We start from the raw sequence: 14667 nt of genomic DNA on the forward strand, positions 1-14667 counted from the left end.
ATATTCCATGGTTGCTGGATGGCAATACCTACAGGAGTGTATTTACATTTCCTCATTCCTTAATGAGAATGCAGTAGATACCGCTCATGCTTGTGTGCTTACCCTAAGCTTTCGGCCAAAGACATTGACTTTTCCTTGGGCCTGCTCCTTCCGGAATCGCCACTCCACCAGGTTCTGCCCATTCTCCCCCGGGAGGGTCATGTTTCTCTTTGCCATGGTTGGGTTGGCAGTGCCAGCCAAGACGTGCGGTTCTGTCTGGTAGTGTGAGTCCAGGCCGCTGGCGTACAGGATTCTCAGGGAGCCATCATAACCAATCTGGTAGCTGTTTCTTAACTGATCTGAAAAGGCCATAAAGAGAATTACAGCTTACCTACATGGGTTAAGACTCTGCCTTTGTACTGGACACGTTATGCAATAGATGCATCTTGACTTCACATAAACTGAACCAATGGTAATAAAGAGCCAGGGTGAGATTGTTAAGAATAAGTGTATCCCACAGGAGCAAAAAAATGCCTTTAGGACCTATCATCAAAGTTACTTAAACACCTAAGAAAGTCTCATCCTCATAGTATATTGTTTGGACTGGCACCAAACACATTCTCTACGGTTTCATTGGGCATTTTTGGCCTAATCCTAAGCATACTGTGACTACTCACTTTTGCAAGCATGTGATTGCTGGAATATTACATGTTATTTTAAAGCTCAAATATCACTTCATACTATTTCTGTATCTATTTCCCTTTCAATCCATCTCTTCTTTCCAAGATTCCTTTTTAATACAAAGTAAATATTCTACTTCCCATAGCTGCTTACAAAAGCTATTTGGTTAGAAAACTTAATGCTACTTCTGTTGCAACTACTGATTTTCCTAAACAGTTGTTTCTTTATAGGTGTAAAACTGTATATATCACGCCATCCTCCAGACACTATGACCCTGAAGTTTCACTTCACTTGGAGCTGCTTGTACCACAAGAAAACAATTTTCAGACCAGTATCTGTTGAGAAATCTCTTGTTTACAGTACCTTGAACCATAGTATAGAAAGAATCGATTGATGATAAGTTGGAAGTGATGCTGACATCTTCCTCTCTGCTGGATGACTCAATGTCCACTGTAATGGCCCTTTCCATTTCTCCATGAAGGTTAGTGACGACTCCAGTTGGGAATGTAACGTTTGTTAGACGGCCCTCGCTATCGTAGCTAAAAAAAAAAAAGGTCCAGAAATGATACATAGCAGGAACAAATTGTTTTCACTTACAACTAAAATGAACAAAAAACACCAGCTACTCATATTGTTAAGGCACTTCTGCTTTTTTTTGTGTGCATGAGATAGGCATAGCAAAGACTTCAAACATGCTTTGAAGTACTCAAAAGACTGCTTAACATACAGCAGCCTCAATGGCGATAGCAAGAGCAAACAGATGGATCTTCAGCTCTGCATATTATTCTTTGAAGTGTGACCAGATCCTGCTGCACATCTAATTCACCATTTCAAAGGAAGCATATTTATTGGTGCTAAATTCTGTAGCATTCTGTACTCATTCCCTCTTACTGGACTAGATTTTGCTGTTATTGTAGGAATCCTCAAATTTTTTTAAAAAAGGGTATCTTAATAAGAGTGTCTCTTGGGCCTTTCCTATTCAGTAAGTATGCAGAACACCTGTACTACTGAGTGCTTAACATCCCTTGTATTACTATGAGCAGAGTCTAGGGTAATATTTTATCTACTTAAGCTGCTTGTAGCTGGAAACCAGAACAGCTAGTGTCTTTAACTTGTTAACTGCCTGCAGATCGTAGTTTGAGCATTGTGACACAAACCATGAGGGTTTTTTTCAGTGTCTACTGACATTTATTTAAACCAACAGCTATATATCTATTTAATATGAACAGGTAGGTAGAATTTCTTTAACTGAAGCAGATCTTGGTACATGACCAGAGACCATGCTTATATCCAAGCATGCATTTTGGTCACAGTATAAAGAGAGGTAAAGCACTGTGTGAGCTGCTGGTCACAAAGTTTGTCTTTAAGATGAACTCTTCCAGTACCACAGTCTTGATTTGTCAGCCTAGGTGTTCAGCTGAAGCTCCTTGTTTTGAAGTATAGCCTGCCCGTAGCTGCGACAGAGAGAAAAAAGCATCCGAAGGATGATTTCATGCCCACATATGACCTGTTTGCTCTCAGGAGTTTTCCATCTCTCTCCTGTGACCGTGTAGTGGGAAGCTGAACAATGCCTTAGTCTCTTAAAGTAACTAAAACATGACCCTGCAGGTCCTCACAGTGTGCTAGACATTTCATGCTGATATTTATCATCAAAATTGCTCCTACTGGAAAAGAAAAGCAAAACCAAAAGAAGCCCCCCAAAAGCCCCAAGCATATCACTGAAGCTACAGAAACTCTTTTTCTTAAAATGAGAGAATTAATCCTAACAGCTGTAACCCACAACACTAACTTTCTCTGAACAGCATGAGTACTGCACAGTATTGCTGTAACTGAAAGGATTAAGTTAAGAAATGTTTTCTTCCAGTTTGCTTACTCTGTAGATTTGACAGCTTTTTGCATACAGCCATTTCCATCCTTTTAGCACAGTTGATTTCCTTTGTTTATGTAAGACTTTCACTTAGCAACAGGCAAGAGAAAAGAATGTTTAAAAATCAAAAATTATACTGCAAGCCAGGGAATTCAAGTGAGGAAACTTATTTTTTGAAGTTAAGTACATTTCAAGATAATGGGGTTTCTTCCAATGTGTTTCTGTCCCTAATTGTGGCTCTTTTTTACATATTGGACTTGGCAAGCTGAGATATTCCATTTATGCAGGAGACCAAAACAAACATACTGAAGTTCCTTGTGTATGAATATGACTGCTAGCCTATTCATGACCTTCAGTCTCATGCCTCAGTTCCAAGAACTTATTTTATTTCCATGCACAGCTTCCCTTTCCAACTCCCTGGGGAGCATATATTGTCCAATTAGTGTCCTTTTCTATTTTCTGCTTTATGTTTGAAAATGGTACCAAATTACTTTGTTGGGTATTACTTCCATCCTTTGATTGCTGTAGTCAATACTGGTCTTTATTTCAAACGATGCTTACTAAAGCCACGGAAGGTAAGATTTCCCTGTAAGAACTATTTACTCTTTTAATCACAGAGTCTGTGAGAAACTAATTACCATATTTTTTAGTATACCACCTGAGCTGGAAAATGCTACACATCAGTAGTATTCAGCACAGTGTGTGGCTTTAGTGCAGTATGCAGCACTGAACTGTGCTATCCTTCTTTTATGCATTCTTGCTTCCACATTATTATTTTTGCCTGTGCCTATAGTTCTTGAACTGGTCTCGTCTTTCACAAATATGGGAAGGCACATCATGAGGCTGAGATAAGCAGTTAATATTATTACAGTGGGGGAGAGTTCAAAGACCAGCAAGAAATCATGCTACACATTCATGTTCTTAAAAACATGACTTTAAAGCTGAAAGAATCTTAAAAGCCATGATTGCTTGGTTCAGGCATCCTAGTACGAGAAGAAAATGTGACTGAGACGTGAAAGGTAAGAACAGGATTTCTCATACTTTCATAGCCAGGAACAAAAAGAAAAAGGGGAAATTGGCCTTTCTACAATTCACTACATATTCTATTTTATGACAGATTGCTATGTGTGTCCTTCATTTCGTTCACTGTACATCGAATACTAAACTTACTTTATACTTGCCATCTTCTTGCCCACAATCAAAGCTTTATCAATGCACAGCATAGTAACATCACTCATACCTTTGGGCATTCTGCAGCCATTTTTCTTATTACATTCAAATATCCTTGCATTCTGCTGCCAAGGTGAATTTATTCATCCAAGATTGTCAGTTTTAGACTGAGAGATTTCTTTTTATCTGCCTAGTGTTCTAATATTGAAATTGCCCTAGAAGGAATGAGATCTGAAGTCTAGAGGGCGAGAGCCTATATTTGGCATTTCACAGCCTCTTTGATCTTTTCATCCAAACACAAGCTCAGGCATACGTGTTACCATGGAGCCCTCTGATCTTTCTCCTTTGCCAGGCTCCACAGCAAAGCCGTTCCACCAACCTCTTCAGTTCCTCAAAAGTGAGTCTCACATAAACTTTTCAAGAATCTAAACCAAAAACTTGTCCCCTGGACGTGACCTTGTGTGCATTAATCCGCTCGGCTCATTTCTGTTAGCATTAATGCAACAATCTTCATATTTAGTCAATAACTATGAAGGCAGCAGTGGGGGCAGCTGCCACCATCGCTAGCTGAAGTTCCCCTTAGATCAAATCCTTTTTCTTCTTTAGGATGAGCTGCCTCTGCCAGATAGCTTTCCACTTCTGCAGTGAAAATTTCTCAGAGATAATGATTATCAGCTTCCCAGATTCTCGACCTTTCACTCTTCACCTGCTGGAAGTCTCTCTTCCATTGTTCATCTCCTTCAGTTTTAATTACATGCCTTCCCAGACCATTTTCTGTTCTAGGCTATGTAGGACACTTCACTTTGCAGTAATAACTTCCTGGTAGGCTTGCCACAGATGGAAATGTCCTACTTTCTTTATTTTTGACTTGTTTCTCAAGTGTATTTTATCTTCGTCTGTAGCACATTTAGCTCAACCCCAACTTGCAAAGCATTATTAATGTTTTATATAAGAAGTTATTTCAATGTAGAAATAAAGTGTATAGCAAAGGCTGCACCTAAAGCCAGTTGCTAAGTTATGACTGATACTGTTTTTCCCCAGACTTCTGCAGCACAATCCCTCAACAAAATAAATTCTGTGATTTTTTTTTTGCTGTTGTAAACATGTCAGGTTGAAGAGCAAGGCACGCTAGTTCCAGCACATTTCAGATAACAAGACTTACAGTCCAAATGCATATTAAGTACTTAAGACTGTTTACAGATTATACTATTAGTTGGGATACTGTAATAGAGAAATGAAGCATGAATGCATTTCATAATATAGACATGTATAATTTTGACAGTAAAAAATAAAGTACTGTTACACTTTCACTCAACTGACATCAGGTATTTCCTCTATGCATCTCAGATTACCAAGAGTGGCTAAAAAATTTATGGAACATTACCCTACTTGTTTCAAACTATTAATGGGAAGCCTTTTATACCAGAATGCTGTTTCTTGGCAGGTAAGAACAGAAAGTTCAAGGTTGGCACTCAGGAGTGTAATGTGTTGCTGTTTTAGGTGCATACCATGTTGACAACATGCTGAAAAATCTGTCCTAGCCTGGCAATGAAATGTCTTCCTTGGCTTGTTCAGGCCATTTAAGCCATTACCTAGAGGACCATTGTCTTTAACATGGCAGAATTTTGATTTACAAAGACATTCTTTCACTTGTATTTAGCCTCTGTAGCACACTGCAGGTTTAGTCCCTCCCAAATTAAAGTGAATTCAAAGCTGGAAAATGACGGTAAAGAAAAGCCATTCTAGTAGCATCTTCACTGCATGCTCAACTAGTATCAAAATGGTTGTCTTGCCAATCAAAAGGAAAGAAGCTCACAGTTCATATATCATCACTTTTATTAGCATTTCACCTGTTGGGAGCTCTCCTGTCCTCTACTAGTTTAAAACTGGGCAAGGCAAGTTACTGGAACCTCTGATTCTGGCCACCTTTAACCATTATGTGTGTTGTAGAAACAAAGAAAAACAAAGAAAAAACTTTCAACTTGAATGTAATGAATTTTGGTTTTTTTTTCCTTTCCTCAATTTTTACATTTCTTTCCTCATTTTGATATGCATTTTTGCTTTTTATATGTCTGACAAGAGACTGAATGAGTCTGCTGAGAATGCAAAAGGTGAAAATAATCTAAAAATACATGGACAGAAATGATTTCTGCTTTTTTTTTTTTTTTTTTTTTTTTTTTTTTTTTTTTTTGTGTTTATTTAGTCTGATTGAAATAGACTTCAGTGGATACATAACTACTCATTTATAGCCTGTACATACTCCTTTATTTCCACACAATACATCTGTATATGTATCTTAAAAGGTTTAGCATCTTGTGAATTCACAGTGCAATTATACTAGGAAACCTGAAATATTAAACTATGACCTCCTTTGGAGATACAACAATTTATAAAAAAACCGAAACTCCAAACAATAAAAAATATGGTGGTATGTCTTCCTAATATTTTGTTTTGCTTAACAAGAAGAAAGCATGACATGTATCAGTAGCTTGTAAATTATGACAAGTGGATTTTTAAAATTTCATTTTATTATTGTCTAAGAAGTTATAGGGTTTTTTTCTCTTCTGGAATATTGTTAAGCATGAGAAAAAATGTAACCAGGAAGGTTAACCATGTCCTGGGGTGCACCAGGCACAGCATCACAGCTGGGCAAGGAAGGGGATTGTCCTGCTCTGCTCTGCGCTGGGGCAGCCTCACCTTGAGTGCTGGGGGCAGTTCTGGGCACCACAATGTGAGAAGGTTATAAAGCTGTTAGAGAGCATCCAACAGCGGGCCACGGGGATGGAGAAGGGCCTTGAGGGGAAGCCATATGAGGTCACTTGGTCTGTTCAGCCTGGAGAGGAGAAGGCTTAGGGGAGACCTCATTGTGGTCAGCAACATCCTCATGAGGAAAAGTGCAGGGTCAGGGACGGATCTCTGTGGTGACCTGTGACAGGACCCAAGGGAATAGCACAAAGCTCTGTCAGGGGAGGTTTGTGTTGGATATGGTTTGTATTGGAAAAGGTTCCTCATCTAGATGATGGTCAGGCACTGGAACAGGCTCCCCAGGGAGGTGGTCACAGCACCAACCCTGACAGAATTAAAGAATTGTTTGAATAACACTCTCAGATACATGGTGTGACTCTTGGGGCTGTTCTGTGCAGGGCCAGGGCTGGGAGCTGGACAATGATGATCCTTGTGAGTCCCTTCCAACTCAAAATATTCTATCATTTTATGAAAAAAAAATCAACATTCTTTCCAATCTTACAGACTTCTCAATATATGAAAAAAGTTTCTTTCTTCCTTTTCCCTTTCTTTGCTGCTTTATTCCGTTCCCCATCCCTTTCCTTTTTCCTTTCACCTGTCCCTTTTTATTTTCCTTTTCCCTTCTGTTGTGCCTAGCTTTGAGAAAAAAGTGGATGAACAGGAATTACAGAAAATAGATCCACGAGTCATTCTAGGAAAGAGCTAAGTTAAACTACAGCCAGAATCCAAATTCTGGACAGAAATTTATATGCCTACTTGTTTTTTAATGGAATTTGGGCAAAAAATGCAAACTCACAAAAGCACAGAAATTAGAAGGTCATTAAAAGTGCTAGTATCAGCTACATTTCTCTGTCCTATCCAACCAGCTATCAGACAACTCAAGTTCTTTTATCTGATGGCTTTTCCATGGGGAAAGGGTCTTTACCCTGTTTTCATCTGGGGAAGTCTTATAAAACTGTTTGCACAGCTGGTTAAATAATTCAGGTAATGGTCCTTTATCTTAGCAATGTAGTCAGGACAAATTTTTTAGTCCAGGTTTAATGACGAGATTTCCTCAGCTGGAAAGTTATTGACAATTTCTCTTTTCACCTTATCCTGTTATAACTGCAGCTCTTGAGGCTTTTTATTTGGTGTATTTTGTCATAATGTTAAAAGGACAATTTTCAGTCTTTTTTTGTAAACTGGCATTCAGCACACCAGACGTGAACAATTCACTTAAATAGGCCTTTTTTGACAACCATAACTCATCTGTAAAACAACAGGCACACTCAAAACGAGAATCACTGCAGGAAATATGTCTGTTGGAAAGGGAGCTCAAAGGAATGAATCAACACCTTTTCCCATGATAGCTCATTCACTTCCATACAGAGAAGGTTTTGATGCTCATTTTCCACTTCATTGCACAACCAGACAAACAAGCTTGAGTTCAGTGCTTGTGTTGCGTAAGATTGACCACTTTCACAGCCCAATTCAAAATGACTTCCAGGTATTTGGAGCCAGGTATTTTGGGGGAGTGGTGCTTTGTGGAGAAGGAAGCAATACAGAAATGTGCCATGCTGGGGATGCTTTATTTTTTGCCAGAATACTGCCAAACTTCTCACTCACTGCTGTATGGTACTGCAGTCCTCCCTGCTGTGCTGATTGCTGCAGCAAACACCCATCATGTAGATTCTCATAAGAAGCCACAAAACCACGGAGTCTCTCACAACTCGCATGGCTGACATGCACCCTACATGCACATGACCTTGCACAAATGAACATGGTTAATGAAGCTGGAGCTTTCTGAAGAGCAGGAAGAATAACTCCGGTGTACGTGCCTGGGGAAGGGGTGCTCTGGGAGCATCAGGAGGTAGGCAGTGTGGCTTACATGAGAGGCATTTTTAGGGATGGAGCGGCTTCCCAGGGCTAAGAGTGTGCCACAGCAGCTCACACTCTTTTGAACCGAGTGCAACTAACTGAGGAGCAATTCAAGGGGGCTCAGTCTTATGAAGATGAGACTAAATACAGTAGCAAGGCTGTTATCTACCAGGCCTCAACAGTCATCCCTCACTTTTCAGCTTCCTTGTAATGAGAATTCACTGCCCCTAAGCCCTGTGGGATGCACAGAGGACGGATTCTGGATTTGCCAGGATGTGCTGGCGGGCAGCTTCCCTAACCTCAGGGCTCCTCGGGGCTGCAGCCTTGTCTGTTTGTCACCTCCCCCACCTTTGTAGCTCATCTATTACTGCACAAATAAACTGTGTGCCTTGTCAATATAAATACCAGAGTATGGCCTCTCAAATAAAAGAAATGTTGGTGTATATATACTTTGTGTGACAGATTGTTCCTTGCTGTAAGGTCTTACACTGTCAGAGCTGAGTGTACAGGCCTTTAGTGAAAAAAGGACATCAGGCTGATCTGTTTGGCTAGATATTTTGCTCACAGAAAAAGCTGTAATGTTGCTTTTTTCCCCTTAATTTTTGTTTTGGTGGTAGGATGGGGATTTAATTTCATTTAATTTCATTTTGAAAGGCAAAAATTCAACAAAGTTGTTTTTACAGCATCACAAAAAGTGGACAAATCAACTTATTAGATTACATTATGTTTGAAAAGCAAATTTAGTAACAGGAAAACTAAATTATATGGGTGTATTTTCTTTTCTTCAAGGTCAATGGAATACCAAGGCAGCAAACAATAATTGTTAAATTCAGGTTCTGTGGTTAATTTAGAATAACAACCTTATTCCTTCAGAGTACAAGTCACACCCAATCAATGCAGGCTTCAGAAGTGAGAGAATTTCCCTTCTTAGGAGGGGGCTCCAAAGGTAAGGCTTTAAACTGCATGTCCCTTGTAGGCTTCCCAGAGAGCTGATCAGTCTGGCCTCACTGGGACATCAAGGAAGACCAAATCTCTTGATGGGGCTTGAAAATATGTTTGAATACAGCATGACTGAAAACAGAGATTAGCCTTTTCACATGCAGTCCTGAGCTATCCTTCCACCCTCACCACACCAGGTTCCTTCAAAGTGAGTGTGGAAGGAGGTGAGTTGGCTTGACTCTAGCCTCCCTCCCTTCTGTTTGACAAAGAAAACTAACATGGAACAAGAATATTAACATGTCAATAATTGAACAAATGGTATTGTGAAGTCCTTCATAAAGCCAGAAGTGAGACGGATACTTTCACAAACCTGGACAGATCTGACTGGATTCACAAGTGCAGGACATTTATTTTATTAATATTAACAAAATTGTTTGTTTAGTGGTACTATCCTTACTTCTAAGAGCTTTCTGAAACCAGAGACATGACATGCTGACTTTCTTGTCAGAAATCAAAGCAATTCTTCCTTTTGCATACATGTAAGATGCAATAATATTGCTATGTGTCTTCAGCATTCTGATTTTGATATTATTGTCTATTTGATGGCTTCTCAGGTCTGCTCTTATTATGTAGCCTAGTTCTAAGAAGAAGAAACAGTAACATTCAAGAATGAAGAAATGGGTGTATGTCTATTAGATGAGACATACTACTGCTACATCAGGGCAATTAGTGGACACACTGCAGTTCTCTAAAAAAAATTCAAATTTCTATCTAATGTTATATATTAATAGATTATTTTTAACATGGCTGTTTTTTAATTAAGGAGCATGAGTTTTAAACAGTAAGTTTGTGCTCCAATATTAGCACAAGTCTTACAAGACTAAATAATGTAACATTGTATTCTGACATCTACTGTAAAGCTGAGTTATAGCTCTTGTTTAGAAAACTGCGAGACATAACCTCTATTCTTCAAAGTTGAAGATATAAATTTAAAAAATGTATTGAATGGTTTACCTTAAGAAGAAACATGGTAAGCAAGCACAGCCATCCCTAAGTTCCTCTCAGAAATTGCATATTGCATGAAACATGGTTACATACTACTGTGCAAAGTTAAAAAAACCCCAAATTTAATATGTCAGCTTGATATTTTCCCCAACAAGTTCTCTTTGGATAGGGGGCATACTTAGCTTGTTTGAATAGAGAGGAAGAGTTTTAATTTCCTTCTGGCCAGCCTTGCCTCCATGGGTCTACATGAAGATGTGAGGGTTATGGCTATTAGATCTTCAATTTGTGTAACATTGAGAGGAGGAGAAGCAAATATGCTTTAAGACAGATATCTATGTATTGCATGCTGCATTGTGCCAGGCAATGTGGATACAGAGGCAGTCATGCAAGGACTTGATATCCCAATAACATTTCCAAAAAGACAGTTCAGAAACAATTAAGAAAGAAAAGAATATGGGTTTTGTTGCTTGCATATATATAGTATAGGAAGATTAAAGACACTGCACTTGTATGTCACAGTTTGCAATCAAGGGCTCATGTGATTCCACAAAAGTCCATGCAAGAACATGATAATCAGCTACACAAAAGTGCTTGAATGAATATGGTTGATTATTTTATAGCTACTACATTTCACACTGATGAAGCAAGAAGCAGCAGCAGTAAAAGCAGAAGGTACCAAAGGTTGTCAATAGTAAAAGGATAAAAATACCTAAAAATACCTATGATAACAAGGACATACAGATAGTGTTATTTAGTAGTGATTAAAAAAAATAGATTACAATTTTGTACAAAGAAAGCAGAACCAAATTAGAATGAAAGCCCCAAAACCACGAGTAAAAATAACCTAGCCATTTTTAGATACTTATACCACTGAAGTGTAAATGGGACAGGAAAATAACCCCCCACAAATGTTACTGGAAACAGTACAGAAATAGTAATTATGAAAACTGGATTTTGAACCTCTTAATATACAGTAAAAGTGCAAGTGAACTGACATTACTGTTAGGGTATAATTTTCATCTGATCAAATTCAATACTTGTGTTTCAGCATAAATTCCATAGACTTTTCCATAGCCAAATTTCAGTATTTCCAAGTCAGACTCCACAAGCAATGTATTAAGAGGAAGGGAAAGAAAAACTGCAAAACATGATCTATTCTCTGTTGCCAGCTGTTGACAGTTACAGATGATGTGCCTGGTACTTGGGGAAACTAAACAAGTCCAAGCCAGAGGCAATATCTGACTCTGTATCACAGAGTTTTAGGGAAACCACAGCACAGAATGCATTGCTAATAAAAGCATAATATGCAAACTCTGCAGCAGACAGTGAAAATAGATTTTTGTTTGCGATTCTCTAGAGTCCATAAATTACTGTAAGGATTTCACATTCTGCATGATTTCACCACCTTTCCAGAATAGCTGGAAAGCTCGTTAATTTAACTGTGGGAGCAAAGTAAACTTGTAAGGACTGTGCTTGCTAATGTTACTCTCTTTGCTTCCCGTTGCACTGCCTTGAAGACAAGGATTGAGAGGGAGAGAGAGGAGGGGAAGGAGAAGACAAATGAGCTCAGGGCATGAAGTGTCGGGGGAAACATTGGATGGACTGTCAAGAGATGCAGGAGGGAACTGCGAAGAAATTCACTGCTGGGAAAGGAAAACGCAGGAAAGTCAAACACGCCTTAGGGAAATAATGGGAGATAGGGGAAGGAGAAAGATACAAAGTAAGAAAGCAAGGAAACATAGTAGAAGGTCGGAGAGCAAAATAGAGTAATGGAAGAAAGGCAGTGGATTTCCAGAGAGGAGGAGCCATCTTAGTCTGGATCAGATCTCCGCCTGCTGATACTGCTTCTAAAAGAGGAGGAAGAAAAATGAGAGAAAGCTGAAAAGAGATAAGGAAGAGTCGCTACTGTGATTACTTAATATCTAAGGGGAGCACACACAGCTTGAACCCTCCAGCAGAGCTTGACAGGAGAAGGAACACCTGCCTTTTAAGAGAGGAGCCTGCAGAAGCACCCGGGCTGGGACTGCAGAGGGGCAGAGCCCAGACGCCCAACACTGGGCTGGGCAGCATTTGTTCCAAAGCAGGTGAAGGGAAGGACTCCGTGTCTGTGAGAGATGTGCACACGGACTGCAGCCTGCCCCAGCAGGTCTGCCCGGGCAGCCAAGGCTGCTGGCTGCTTGTCCTGGAGGGATTCTCCCAGAGAGCAGCCTCTGCCAGCTCCTCAAGCACCCAAGGAGCACGAGGCAGGCCCAGGGTGGCACGGCTGCCTGGCTGCCACTGCGGGAATGCCAGGGCTTTGATGGAGGCTGGGCTTGCAGGCTGGGGGACTGCACAGGGGCACCTGCAAGGCTTTGTAGGCATTTGCTTCTGCTATTTCAAAACTAAAACTCAAGAGAAAAGGCTCTTTTTGTGCGCCTGGCTTAGCTATCTGTATGTAAACTCAGAATGGAAACTGCTGCATAGAAATAATGCCATATAGGCTAGGAAGCGTCACTCCCAACATGCTAATATGCAGATAATTCGGTTAACTTCTAAGATTTATCTGTTTAAATGTTCATATTATGCATACATAATATGCAGTTATAGTTAATAGTTTCCAGCTCAGATATCTCAGAATTTTGTAAGAGAATTTGATTAGGCTGTTTACTTTTATGCCTTGTCTAATACTATAATTTCATTTTAAAACCTAATCTGGGCAACTTTTAGCTTCATATGGCTCCATTGGTTTTTTAGCATGCATGCATTTTCTATCATTTTCATAAATGCTCTGTTAATATAATTTTTATTCAGCAAGTTTTTGGACCTCTGAAAACAGATAACAGTTACAATGAATTTGAGCAACAGTGCTTTAAAAAAGCACACATTCCTGAGATATAAGGTGTCAGTTTTGATCAGTACACTATAACCCTTAGCCAAATAGGAATTTAAAAATCCATTTTGCCATAAAGATATTTAAAATCCCCCAAGTCTGTAAACAAAGAAAACAGATGATATGATATCCTAAGTAATTCAAGCTAATACTTACAATTTCACTGTAAAAAGAATGTGCAAAAATATTTCACGTGAGTCAGTCGTTCCCTTCTTCAGGGAAAGAGGGGACTAAATAAAATAAACTATAGATTAATTAGTGTCCATGCTAAAATAAATGAGTAAATTTCTTTTGGATCTGATATTAGTGTGATTTAAACTGTGGAAAAAAGCCATGAAAAGAAACAAGACCAAATGCTTTAGTATGTGCCAGAGCAGTGATTGCCAATTTTTGGGATGCAATGTTTTTGCAAATATTTCTCCTTTGCACTGAAAAGTTCTGAAAAATGAAAAAGGAATTGAAAAAAGATTGAATCATTTTCATAAACCTGCTCTCAAACCACTGAGAACTCAGCTGAAATAAGTTCTTTGGATACATGCTCCACTTATACAAGCAAATTTGCACAGGAGAATAGTTAACAAAGCTATTCCTGAGTTGCTCCTAAGGCTGAATTTTTTATTACTAAACCCACAGTATTTTTCCTCTGTGTATCTTCAGCCACTTAAACAGATGTGTGACAATTGAAAGGTGAAAAAACCCAGTTATACTCAAAGCTGGTTGACAAAAGGCATTTCTAGTCCACTGGGCATTCAAACACTTGAACATTTTTAACTGTGAGTGCAAAAAAAGTCTGAATTCACCATGGAATATAAATTCTATCCTTTTCTCAAAATATTTTGAGAATTTGAGTAATAGAGTAAACAAAGTACATAAATAAACTGTGATACTAAGAGAAAATGCATTCAGCAATGAAGCTGAAATATTATGCTATGAAGTCAGAATGATTTCATAATTTCTTATTCCTCACTTGATGTTTGAGAGATACCTTTCCATTTTAACAAGGCTTTATTTTTTTCAAGAGAAAACATTTCACACCTGAAAATGTTTTAGGCCATACTACCCACAGACATGAGTACGCAGACTCCAGACATGAATATGCAGAAGCTGAGAGAGATACTTGTACATCCTGCTACCCCCACACAAACTCTTCTATGGTAATTCACGGTCTCCATCTATTTTGGCAATAGTAGCAGTAACCTCTTGAAACCCAGCATCATCAGATTTAATGTTACAAATCATCAGCACCAAAAAGTCACAATAATACTTGATCTTGGAATAAAAAATGGCTAAAGGGTTCACAATTTTTTTTTCCTTCAAAAGGGCAATATACAGACATAGATTTGGTGCATTGGGATTTTATGTTCAAAAGAAGGAAGCAGCTATGATGACTGATGGATGTTTTTAAGAATGCTATTTTGGCAAGAAAAATAACACAGTGCCTTCCCCCTATCCTTTATTCCCTGTAGCTTTACATAATCAGTATAATTTTTATTTTTGGTTTTAACTTGCAGAGAGCATCACAGAAAACATTACTGGAAGGGACCTTGAAAGGTCA

The 14667-nt window shown here is 38.9% G+C and overlaps 1 protein-coding gene across 1 annotated transcript in view; it reads right to left on the reverse strand.

Moving 5' to 3' along the window:
* The window catches only part of TENM3 (teneurin transmembrane protein 3), a 1292929-nt gene that overhangs the window by 15028 nt on the left and 1263234 nt on the right, over positions 1 to 14667 (reverse strand). Inside the window, exons 35-36 of the mRNA XM_063402168.1 lie at positions 1024 to 1199; positions 103 to 338 (exon numbers count right to left, since the gene is read on the reverse strand). Coding sequence (XP_063258238.1) covers positions 103 to 338; positions 1024 to 1199 — 412 coding nt within the window. The remainder of the gene's footprint in view (positions 1 to 102; positions 339 to 1023; positions 1200 to 14667) is intronic.

Source organism: Prinia subflava, chromosome 7, assembly GCF_021018805.1.
Source record: "Prinia subflava isolate CZ2003 ecotype Zambia chromosome 7, Cam_Psub_1.2, whole genome shotgun sequence".
In the NCBI taxonomy this organism is placed as follows: domain Eukaryota; kingdom Metazoa; phylum Chordata; class Aves; order Passeriformes; family Cisticolidae; genus Prinia; species Prinia subflava.